Source organism: Strongylocentrotus purpuratus, unplaced genomic scaffold (genome assembly GCF_000002235.5).
Source record: "Strongylocentrotus purpuratus isolate Spur 01 unplaced genomic scaffold, Spur_5.0 spur5_scaffold_7, whole genome shotgun sequence".
Classification (NCBI taxonomy): domain Eukaryota; kingdom Metazoa; phylum Echinodermata; class Echinoidea; order Camarodonta; family Strongylocentrotidae; genus Strongylocentrotus; species Strongylocentrotus purpuratus.
In genome coordinates, this window is record NW_022145613.1 from 16,903,347 (window position 1) to 16,916,786 (window position 13,440).

The 13,440-nt window shown below is 36.2% G+C and overlaps 1 protein-coding gene across 2 annotated transcripts in view; it reads right to left on the minus strand.

Moving 5' to 3' along the window:
• Positions 1 to 13,440, minus strand: part of LOC590076 (vacuolar protein sorting-associated protein 13B) — a 73,053-nt gene that overhangs the window by 38,802 nt on the left and 20,811 nt on the right. For both annotated transcript variants that reach the window (XM_030974363.1, XM_030974362.1), the window contains exons 17-20: positions 11,169 to 11,592; positions 10,626 to 10,737; positions 9,165 to 9,974; positions 8,361 to 8,570 (exon numbers count right to left, since the gene is read on the minus strand). In XM_030974363.1, the coding sequence (XP_030830223.1) occupies positions 8,361 to 8,570; positions 9,165 to 9,974; positions 10,626 to 10,737; positions 11,169 to 11,592 (1,556 nt within the window). The remainder of the gene's footprint in view (positions 1 to 8,360; positions 8,571 to 9,164; positions 9,975 to 10,625; positions 10,738 to 11,168; positions 11,593 to 13,440) is intronic.

A 13,440-nucleotide genomic window follows, 5' to 3' on the forward strand; every position in this document is an offset into this window, starting at 1 on the left:
TATCCTTTCGAGTGAATGAGAGCTTTTCTCGCTTCTGTGATAATTATTATCTTTGTCATATATCTATATCACCCTCATTTACATTACCCCGACAAAAAAATATGGTCCTATCACGCGAATGACAACTTCTATCGTCTTCGTGATTATTATTATTCTTGTCATAAACTCCAACCAAAAACTACTATCCTATCGAGTGAATGAGAGCTTTTCTCGCTTCTGTGATAATTATTATCTTTGTCATATATTTATATCACCCTCATTTGAATAACCCCGACAAAAGAAATATGGTCCTATCACGCAAATGAGAACTTCTATCGTTTTTGTGATTATTATTATCCTTGTCATAAACTCCGACCAAAAACTACTGTCCTATCACATGAATGAGAACTTCTCTCGCATTTGTGATAATTAGTATCTTTGTCATATATTTATATCACCCTCATTTACATTACCCCGACAAAAAAAAAAATGGTCCTATCACGCGAATGACAACTTCTATCGTCTTCGTGATTATTATTATTCTTGTCATAAACTCCAACCAAAAACTACTATCCTATCGAGTGAATGAGAGCTTTTCTTGCTTTTGTGATAATTATTATCTTTGTCATAATTATATTACCCTCATTTGAATAACCCCGACAAAAGAAATATGGTCCTATCACGCAAATGAGAAGTTCTATCGTTTTTGTGATTATTATTATCCTTGTCATAAACTCCAACCAAAAACTACTGTCCTATCACATTAATGAGAACTTCTCTCGCATTCATTTGTGATAATTATTATCTTTGTCATAATTATATTACCCTCATTTACATAACCCCGACATAAGAAATATTGTCCTATGACGCGAATGAGAACTTCTATCGTTTTTGTGGTGATGATTATTATCTTTGTCATAAACTCCAACCAAAAACTACTGTCCTATCACTTGAATGAGGAGTTGAGAGCTTCTCTCGCATTTGTGATAATTATTATCTTTGTCATATATTTATATCATCTCATTATTTTGAATAACCCCGACAAAAGAAATATGGTCCTATCACGCGAATGAGAACTTCTATTGTTTTTGTGATTATTATTATCCTTGTCATAAACTCCAACCAAAAACTACTGTCCTATCACTTGAATGAGAACTTCTCTCGCATTTGTGATAATTAGTATCTTTGTCATAAACTCCAACCAAAAACTACTATCCTATCGAGTGAATGAGAACTTCTCTCGTTTTTGTGATAATAATTATCTTTGTCATATATTTATATTACCCTCATTTGAATAACCCAGAAAAAAGTAATATGGTCCTATCACGCGAATGAGAACTTCTATTGTTTTTGTGATTATTATTATCCTTGTCAAAAACTCCAACCAAAAAATACTGTCCTATCATGTGAATGAGAACTTCTCTCGCTTTTGTGATAATTATTATTTTTGTCATATATTTATATCATCTCATTATTTTGAATAACCCCGACAAAGGAAATATGGTCCTGTCACGCGATTGAGAACTTCTATTATTTTTGTGATTATTATTATCCTTGTCATAAACTCCAACCAAAAAATACTGTCCTATCACATATCACATGAATGAGAACTTCTCTCGCTTTTGTGATGATTAGTATCTTTGTCATATATTTATATCATCTCTTTATTTTGAATAACCCCGACAAAAGAAATATGGTCCTATCACGCGAATGAGAACTTCTATTGTTTTTGTGATTATTATTATCCTTGTCATAAACTCCAACCAAAAAATACTGTCCTATCACGTGAATGAGAACTTCTCTCGCTTTTGTGATAATTATTATCTTTGTCAAATTTATATCACCCTCATTTACATAAGAAAATAAATAATAACAAAAGAAATATTGTCCTATCACGCGAATGAGAACTTTTATCGTTTTTGTGATTATTATTATTGTTGTCATATATTTATATCACCCTCATTTACATTACCCCGACAAAAAAATATGGTCCTATCACGCGAATGACAACTTCTATCGTCTTCGTGATTATTATTATTCTTGTCATAAACTCCAACCAAAAACTACTATCCTATCGAGTGAATGAGAGCTTTTCTTGCTTTTGTGATAATTATTATCTTTGTCATAATTATATTACCCTCATTTACATAACCCCGACATAAGAAATATGGTCCTATCACGCGAATGAGAACTTCTATCGTCTTTATGATTATTATTATTCTTGTCATAAACTCCAACCAAAAAATACTGTCCTATCACGTGAATGAGAACTTCTCTCGCTTTTGTGATATCTTTGTCATATATTTATATCATCTTATTATTTTGAATAACCCCGACAAAAGAAATATGGTCCTATCACTCGAATGAGAATTTCTATTGTTTTTGTGATTATTATTATCCTTGTCATAAACTCCAACCAAAAAATACTGTCCTATCATGTGAATGAGAACTTCTCTCGCTTTTGTGATAATTATTATCTTTGTCATATATTTATATCATCTCATTATTTTGAATAACCCCGACAAAGGAAATATGGTCCTATCACGCGAATGAGAACTCTTATCGTTTTTGTGATTATTATTATTCTTGTCATAAACTCCAACCAAAAACTACTGTCCTATCACGCGAATGAGAACTTCTCTTGCTTTGGTGATAATTATTATCTTTGTCATAATTATATTACCCTCATTTACATAACCCTGACATAAGAAATATGGTCCTATCACGCGACTGAGAACTTCTATCGTCTTTATGATTATTATTATTCTTTGTCATAAACTCCAACCAAAAACTACTGTCCTATAACGTGAATGAGAACTTCTCTCGCATTTGTGATAATTAGTATCTTTGTCATAAACTCCAACCAAAAACTACTGTCCTATCACATGAATGAGAACTTCTCTCGCATTTGTGATAACTATTATCTTTGTCATATATTTAAATCATCTCATTATTTTGAATAACCCCGACAAAGGAAATATGGTCCTATCACGCGAATGAGAACTCTTATCGTCTTTGTGATTATTATTATTCTTGTCATAAAATTCAACCAAAAACTACTGTCCTATCACATGAATGAGAACTTCTCTCGCATTTGTGATAATTAGTATCTTTGTCATGTATGTATATCACCCTCATTTACATAACCCCGACAAAAGAAATATGGTCCTATCACGCGAATGAGAACTTCTATCGTCTTTGTGTATTTGTTGTCATATATTTATATCACCCTCATTTACATAAGAAAATAAATAATAACAAAAGAAATATTGTCCCACACGCGAATGAGGACTTTTATCGTTTTTGTGATTATTTTTATTGTTGTCATATATTTATATGACCCTCATTTACATAACCCCGACAAAAGAAATATGGTCCTATACCACGCGAATGAGAACTTCTATCGTCTTTGTGGTTATTATTTTTCTTGTCATAAACTCCAACCAAAAACTACTGTCCTATCACATGAATGAGAACTTCTCTCGCATTTGTGATAATTAGTATCTTTGTCATGTATTTATATCACCCTCATTTACATAACCCCGACAAAAGAAACATGGTCCTATCCGGGTCCTTTCACGCGAATGAGAACTTCTATCGTCTTTGTGATTATTATTATTCTTGTCATAAAATCCAACCAAAAACTACTGTCCTATCACATGAATGAGAACTTCTCTCGCATTTGTGATAAATAGTATCTTTGTCATGTATGTATATCACCCTCATTTACATAACCCCGACAAAAGAAATATGGTCCTATCACGCGAATGAGAACTTCTATCGTCTTTGTGTATTTGTTGTCATATATTTATATCACCCTCATTTACATAAGAAAATAAATAATAACAAAAGAAATATTGTCCTATCACGCGAATGAGGACTTTTATCGTATTTGTGATTATTTTTATTGTTGTCATATATTTATATCACCCTCATTTACATAACCCCGACAAAAGAAATATGGTCCTATCACGCAAATGAGAACTTCTATCGTTTTTGTGATTATTATTATCCTTGTCATAAACTCCAACCAAAAACTACTGTCCTATCACATGAATGAGAACTTCTCTCGCATTTGTGATAATTAGTATCTTTGTCATATTTTATATCACCCTCATTTACATAACCCCGACAAAAAAAAATATGGTCCTATCACGCGAATGACAACTTCTATCGTCTTCGTGATTATTATTATTCTTGTCATAAACTCCAACCAAAAACTACTATCCTATCGAGTGAATGAGAACTTCTCTTGCTTTGGTGATAATTATTATCTTTGTCATAATTATATTACCCTCATTTACATAACCCCGACATAAGAAATATGGTCCTATCACGCGAATGAGAAGTTCTATCGTCTTTATGATTATTATTATTCTTGTCATAAACTCCAACCAAAAAATACTGTCCTATAACGTGAATGAGAACTTCTCTCGCTTTGATATCTTTGTCATATATTTATATCATCTCATTATTTTGAATAACCCCGACAAAAGAAATATGGTCCTATCACTCGAATGAGAACTTCTATTGTTTTTGTGATTATTATTATCCTTGTCATAAACTCCAACCAAAAAATACTGTCCTATCATGTGAATGAGAACTTCTCTCGCTTTTGTGATAATTATTATCTTTGTCATATATTTATATCATCTCATTATTTTGAATAACCCCGACAAAGGAAATATGGTCCTATCACGCGAATGAGAACTCTTATCGTTTTTGTGATTATTATTATTCTTGTCATAAACTCCAACCAAAAACTACTGTCCTATCACGTGAATGAGAACTTCTCTTGCTTTGGTGATAATTATTATCTTTGTCATAATTATATTACCCTCATTTACATAACCCCGACATAAGAAATATGGTCCTATCACGCGACTGAGAACTTCTATCGTCTTTATGATTATTATTATTCTTTGTCATAAACTCCAACCAAAAACTACTGTCCTCTAACGTGAATGAGAACTTCTCTCGCATTTGTGATAATTAGTATCTTTGTCATAAACTCAACCAAAAACTACTGTCCTATCACATGAATGAGAACTTCTCTCGCATTTGTGATAACTATTATCTTTGTCATATATTTATATCATCTCATTATTTTGAATAACCCCGACAAAGGAAATATGGTCCTATCACGCGAATGAGAACTCTTATCGTCTTTGTGATTATTATTATTCTTGTCATAAAATTCAACCAAAAACTACTGTCCTATCACATGAATGAGAACTTCTCTCGCATTTGTGATAATTAGTATCTTTGTCATGTATGTATATTACCCTCATTTACATAACCCCGACAAAAGAAATATGGTCCTATCACGCGAATGAGAACTTCTATCGTCTTTGTGTATTTGTTGTCATATATTTATATCACCCTCATTTACATAAGAAAATAAATAATAACAAAAGAAATATTGTCCTATCACGCGAATGAGGACTTTTATCGTTTTTGTGATTATTTTTATTGTTGTCATATATTTATATCACCCTCATTTACATAACCCCGACAAAAGAAATATGGTCCTATACCACGCGAATGAGAACTTCTATCGTCTTTGTGGTTATTATTTTTCTTGTCATAAACTCCAACCAAAAACTACTGTCCTATCACATGAATGAGAACTTCTCTCGCATTTGTGATAATTAGTATCTTTGTCATGTATTTATATCACCCTCATTTACATAACCCCGACAAAAGAAATATGGTCCTATCCGGGTCCTTTCACGCGAATGAGAACTTCTATCGTCTTTGTGATTATTATTATTGTTGTCATATATTTATATCACCCTCATTTACATAAGAAAATAAATAATAACAAAAGAAATATGGTCCTATCACGCGAATGAGGACTTTTTATCGTTTTTGTGATTATTATTATTGTTGTCACATATTATATCACCCTCATTTACATAACCCCGACAAAAGAAATATGGTCCTACCACGCGAATGAGAACTTCTATCGTCTTTGTGGTTATTATTATTCTTGTCATCAACTCCAACCACTGAAAACTACCGTCCTATCACGTGAATGAGAACTTCTCTAGCATTTGTGATGATTATTATCTTTGTCATGTATTTATATCACCCTCATTTACATAACCCCGACAAAAGAAATATGGTCCTATCACGCGAATGAGAACTCTTATCGTCTTTGTGATTATTATTATTCTTGTCATAAACTCCAACCAAAAACTACTGTCCTATCACGTGAATGAGAAGTTCTCTCGTTATTGTGATTACTATTATATTTGTCATATTTATATCATCCTCATCTACATAACCCTAACAAAAAAATAGTATGGTCCTATATCACGCGAATGAGAACTTCTAGAGAGAGAGAGAGAGAGAGAAAGTTGGAGCTAAAGAAAGAGAGAGAGAGAGAGAGAGAGAGAGAGAGAGAGGTGTGTGGATAAAGAAAGAGAGACAGTCATCACACAGACGGTCACAGACCGACAGAGAGAGAGACTAACAATTGATAATGGATATAGAAATATGTAGAAGGGGATGAACGAGGTGATGCAATGAGAGGGAGAGAGAGAGAGAGACAGATATATATACAGTATACATCAAAAGAGAAAGAAATAGAGGAAGGGTAGAATGGTATGGGGTACTGATAAATAAAGAGAGAGGGAAAGAAAATGGGAGAAATAAAGATAGCGAGAGAAAAGAGAGAGAGAGAGAGAGAGAAAGGAGAGAAGGGATAGAGAGGGATACAAAAGAGAGAGAGAGAGGGGGGAGATGAGAGGGATATAGAAGCGACAGAGAGAGAGAGAGAGAGAGAGAGATAGAGTGAGTGAGAGAGAGAGAATATCAAGTGAGAGTGTTATAACACGGACCTGGTCAATGCAGTTGGTGCATGGTTATGAGACGGAGGCGAAGAATATAATTCAATTATACGGAAAGAGAGAGGTTAGCCCAAACACGTGTAGCAATTACTGACCTCTACCAGAGGTCATTAGGCTAAATAAACAAGCGTACCGTAACCGTAAACTCACAAAGGGATGATCTCAAAATAAGAATGTGCAGTATACACATGATCGACTTTTCGGGAAAACGTCAAGTCAACCCTATTATTGATTTATCTTCGTTTGTAAGATTAAACGTATCTTCTTTATTTTTAATAAAGAAATGCATAATAAGTAATGTAACGTTCTGTCTATAAATGATTACCCAAACTCTCCTTGTACAACGACTTTGGGGAGTATTTTGAGATTATCCCTAAAAAAAATGTGCTCGGAAATTCTTGGGGCCAATCCGGCCTAACACACATAGACTAATACACTACACACGTAACATGTACTATACGTAGGCCTAATATGCACAGGGATCAATGCCAGATCATTGCAGTTCACCACGGCCACTTGACTTGACCAAAATACAGGCAATAAGTGCGTTCGTTCACAGAGCTGGCGAACAACAATATTATCAAAGTCGAGCAATTACAAATGCATTTCAAAGTTAAAAACACAGAAACGATTAAGAGAGGGAAATGGAAAAATGAGTTGAAGAGAACAACGTAGGATATTCCGGCCCGCGCAGGAAATTCATAGATTAACGTACGTAAGTACAGTACAGATGGCGGCGGTCCGATCGATTATAAAATTATATATTGCGATTACAGTGTACAGACAACTGTTTTTTTCTTCAAATTTAGGAGACAGTATAAAAATCTTACACTAAGGCAACTTGACTTTAAAATAATTATCTTCATGATTATATATATTGTTAAAGTCTGGTAATATGATTTGGTGTCAAAACATGTTAATTATTACACTTTTACAATAGTGCTATGTATGTGTTATGCTGTTCAGATGACATGTAAATTTTCGAACTGAGAGGGAGCTATACCAAATTTACCGGGAGTACCGGTAAATTTTTTTATTTTTTAAAATTTTAATTACTCCAAATCAAAAGCTTTTTAGAGCCCAATTTTTTTAGAGTTGGGTGTTCTAACACTATATTTTACTATAGTAATGCAAATTTTAAATTTCATGATCCAATCCTGATGAAATATTCCCAAAACTTTGTATTACCTTTGAGCAAACTGGCTTTAAATATACTGCTATATGAACAACCTACAAATGCATGAAGATGTTTCTGTTTCAGGAAGTAATACATCTTAATTTTAGGTCACATTTTCAATAGGACAGCTACTTTTCTAAAAGAGATTTGCTAAAGAAAGAAATTTAAGCTTTGGGGCATTTACTGTAATTCTACAGGCAGTTTGAAGTCTCATCTGAATGAGGTTAACTTCTTCTAAAGAGGCATTTCACAAATCTGATTCATACTGTACCAAATTTTACTAAGTGCATTAACAAGGGCACAAAGCTTCAACAATACATCGTAAGGACCGGACGCAGAAAACAACTCACGTAGGTAGCGACAGGTTCCACTCCAATGCTGGGTTCTGTGTCTTGGACCTAGTCACCCCTGACGAGACCTTCATCCTGCCCTGCTCTGACGACCTCATGACCTGCTCCCAGGATGCAACATTCAAGCTGATGCCATTGACATCCAGCTGATACTGCCTGTCCTCGACCTCTGACCCAGGCTGCTGGGTGATACCTGCTATGGTAGCTTTCCTGAAGATACAGAGGAACATTTCGAGGTAAATAAACTAGTGATTATCAAGTGTAAGAATTTTTTATTTTTTATTTTTTTCAATCGGGGGGGGGGGGGGGGTGGGTATCACAATTACATGGAATAAGGCACTACCAAACAAATGATTTTTATTAAATCCTGGCAAGATTCTTTAAAAAGCATCGAAATTACTGACAAATGAACCCAACTGCTATGGAAGCATGTATAATATCCTTGTAGACAAGCAACCATGTGGTCCTATAAGCTCCAAGTCTCATCCAGGGGACTTGGTAATGAAGATAAATGCTTTACAAAAATAAACTGGCACATGAAATTGGTTTCAAAGACAGGATCTCCTGGTACTACGATAGGAAACACTTGTTTGCCCAACAATTCACAGATAAATATAGGTTACTTTAAGAATGGTTCAGGAAGACATGGATTAAAATGCAACAAATTCTTATAAACATGTGCTCTAAATCTTCCAATGATCATTGGCTGGTTTACAAGCGATCAACAACAGGCGTAGGTAAGTTTGCAGCACCAAATACAGAAATGCTATGTAGAACTATATGCTATGAAAGCACACTGCCCACCTGTATGTGTCTTGCTTCACTACTAAGCGCTGGAGAGGATTATCAGCATATGGAACCAAGGAGATCTGTGAGATCTGGAACAGGAACAGGTCTTGCTCTACTCCTTTCATCAGTCCAGGCCCACCGTGATCATTCACCAGACCAGCTGGAATGAAGGTCCTGATCTCCTTGCAGTCCAGGTAGAGCAGTGGGAGTTTGGAACTCGTCAGCCAGTCTGAGATACCCGCAGAGGGTTGGCTGGATTTCAAGGATCGAATCGATCTCTGCGACTTGGTGGATCGGTGAGAGATACTCTGCCAGGACATGGCGTCCGATGCGATGCTTCCTTCGTGCTTAGCCTCAGGGATGGTGTGCATCTTGAAGTCGGGCTTCCGTGGAGCGTGAAGAGAGTCCGGCTTGCTGCTGCCTTCGACAGCCAATCCAGCCATCAGAACGTCCAAAGTGGATGCCACGATGGGGCACCAGACGATCAGATCAAATGCCTGCGAGGATAGGATCACTTCGTTCACAAAGCGCTTCTGCATAGAGGATTCATCGCTAGTCTTCGATCCATCTCCTTGCTTCTCTTGCTTCCCGCCGGACATCTTCTGCGCTACCGACGTCCCTAGGGCGCACGTCCATGTCAAGGACATGAAGGCGTGCGTCTGTTTGGCTTCAGCTGCTTTGCTTGGGTGCAGGGAGAAAGGATTGTTCGTCTGGGAGTTGGTGCGAAGGCGCTTGAAGGGCGGAGACATCTCTATGTTGTGTGACATGGTATCTGTGCAGGACAGGAGAACACCTTTGAACGGTCCAGGTGTCCAGGCTTTCTCACTGAAAGAGAATATAATGTGGCAATGCATTAGATAGAGTGGACCTGGGGGGTGTTTCATGAAGCTGTGCGTGAAGTTACGCATGATTTTACGAATGACTTGAATATGAATGGCTAAATGAAATTCTCAAATCCTTTTAATTGCATAAGCTAAAGTTGAAATATGTAGATGTAGATTAACCTTATCATTATTAACAACATTTTATGCAAAGTGTATTTTTGGCTACAATTTAATTGAGATTATGGGAAATAGTCATACTTTGTTAAAATGTCAGGAAAACTTTGGGCATCCCATTTGGCTCTTCGTATTCATTTCATTCGTAAAGTCATTCGTAACTTTATGCACAGCTTTATGAAACACCCCCCTGGACTCACACATGTCATACATGTAGGTTAACTGGGATCACCCAACATATCATGTACACGATAATCTAGCCTTGTACTCCACACAGCTCTACTTGGTGTTATACACCATCAATTCATTTATATAAATATAATCTTTCATAAACTGTACTTTCCCTTCTCTTGTTCATTCTATTACTTCCTTCTTCTCCGCACATAATGCAAAGTGAGTTAATCAATTATTGTTCTATGCATGTACACTTTAACAAAATACAATTGTAGTCACTGACATCTTCCAATCTTGATCTTACCTTTTCACAAAGTGATGAACATTGAGAGCCCCTACTTTACAGGTGACCTTGGAGTAAACCTCTTGAAGGTCGATGCTGGTTGTTAGGTCCTCCATGTCTGCACAAAGCTTCACTGCAATGACAGGAACAAAAGATATAATCTGATGATACATATTGAGTTTTAAACTCTTCCATGATCACAAATTCATGAAACTCTGCATTAATCTGTAACTCTTGAAGAGTTAGGGTACATTGTAACATTATTCCCTGAATAAATTGTTCCTTATTTATTCTAGAATGAAACAAAAGAATAATTTGGAAGTTCGATATACACCAATACAAACATTTATTCTGAAAAAGAGGTCATTCATGGACCTTGAATGATATTTGAAAACCTCTTATGAAAGTGGAGAAGTGGAGACAATGGTACAATTCAATGTATTACCTTTTCCACACAGTAACATAAGTCTGTGTAATCTTTAGATGCTAATGGATCAATTAAATTGATTGCACTATAAGTGCAGTGGTCACCTAGCACATATTCATTTTAAACAGGGAACTTACCGATTTGATCCTGACCCACTGCCATCTTGTCCTTTCCATAGACTACGACCGAGAGTTTATGTAGGGTCCACTGCACCCACAGGGAGAGCTTGACCCCGCACGCAGAGGTCAACGACCCAGTCCCGGCCCCCTGGCTGGAGGCTGGTGCCTCGCTTGGCATGGATACACTCTGCATCTCCACAGTGCTGTCTGCTTGACCGGATGAAGCCTGACTGCTGTTGGTAGTACTGGTAGCCATGGGAGGCACTGACTTGGAAGGAGACGAGGGGATTGTGGGGGCGGGGCCGCCCCCACGTCTGGGACTTGATGATAGGAGGACAGGTGCAGGAGGAGTTGAAGATCCAATGTTGGAGAAGTTGAAAGCCTGGGCCAGCTCTTGCTTGCAGTCTAGGACTCCCTGCAGGAGTTTGTGAACTAAGGTAACCTGTACAACAAAAATAAAATGAATCAAGACTCTAAAAAAGTGGGGTATATTTCAAATCGTAAAATGCAAGCAGAAATAGCTGGGGCCCTTTTCTCAGAACCGTCACAAGTCTTTGACTAAATCAGCGCTAGTAAGCTACCTGTCCACAACGCGTTACAAAAAGCCCTCTTTGCCAATATCAAGGACAACATCCTTAGAGTTTCTCCTACCCCATTTTACACTTCCTCTATCCCTATTTATTCAAACGACACTTTTTACATCATATATTTTTGTTTGTTATTTTCATTTGATATGTTACCTTTTTAATTCAATTTTTGTTGTTCCTTTTTTCATCCATCTCACACTTTTTATATCAAATATGTTTACATTTGTAATTCCTTGTTGGGTATTACCTTTCTTTTTTCACTTTGTTTTATATATGTCATCTTTAAGTTGTCTATAGTACTGGTATATTGTTTTCATGTTGGAGCAAAGCGCATATCTATTTTCATCTAAATGGTTCATGTGAATAGATGAGTGCACACCATGTGTCTACATGCTAGTGCTAGCTCTCTCATAGCAACAGTTCTCTTACCAGTTCTGAACTGATATTTTGTCTTGTATTGTTAGCATAGGATTATATAAGTATTCAGGAGTCTGCTAGGAAAGTTTTGGCTCCTGAAATGTTCTTGAAAGCTGTGATTTTCAAGAAGCGGCCTTTGTCTGCTCGTGGTTGTTTGGATTTATTTTTTTGTGCATGCATTTTGGGTATGAGTTTAGTTTGGGTATGAGTTTAGTTTGTGAAACATTTTAAACAAACAAAGAAATGGGAAGAAATTGCTGGAAAAGTTCATAAGGTTTCGCTGGGAAACAAGTGAAGTGGAGAAGACGTGAAGACTAAATGGTCCAAATACCAATCCATGGTCAAAACGAAGGCAAGCCAAATGAAGCTCTACTCGATGAAAACGGGAAGTGGACCTCCAAAGGACAATATCGTATTAAACAAAGTGGACAAGAAGGTGCTGGCAGTACTTAGAAAAACTGGCCTAGGAGGTATACACATGTTTTTATAAATTTATCACCACTTACATGTTTAGCCCATAATACATAAACTCCCTGCTGTTATGGTTGGTTGTTTAGTAGTTTTGGATGGAGGTACAGAGAATGTGAGTGAGTGAAAAATCGACAATATATTCAATATCCCAAATTGCACTTTTTGTATCGCACTTGTTATTTTCATTTGATATGTTAGCTTTTAATTAAATTTTTGTTGTTCCTTGTTCATTCATATGACACTTTATATCATATGTTTATGCTGTAATTCAATTCTGTGTATTAGCATTCTCTCTTCACTTTGTTTAATATTTGTCATCTTGGTGTCTATATGATCTTTGTTATTTTTGTAACACAGACTTGTTCAAAGCAGTCTTTTTAGGCTGATGTGAGTTTTACAATTTAATACAGTTTATTTACTCCTTCACCATGGATAGCATCTAGTGTAGTACTTCCTGGGTGCTGTTCCAGGGAGTAGGTTTAGACGACATTCTAAAGGCCGCCTTTTGGAGGTCACCTAATTCCTTGACGGCTTTTTATCTCAGGGACGTCCCCCTCTGGAGAGGAGTTGTTTGCTACCACGTCCCTGCGAGTTTTGATTGTTGGATTTCTCGCAATCATAAGTATTGAATTCAAAGAATTGAAGTATTAAATTCTTCATATTGAATTCTGCATATTGAATTTATGGAGAAAAATACAGGGTATTGGAAGCCAAACCGCTGAGCGTATTATTTCACTGAGAGAAGAACTTGGCAATATTACGCCTGGTGTGCTCTCAGATATCCCATACCTTAGAAATATTTCAGTTGTAGAATC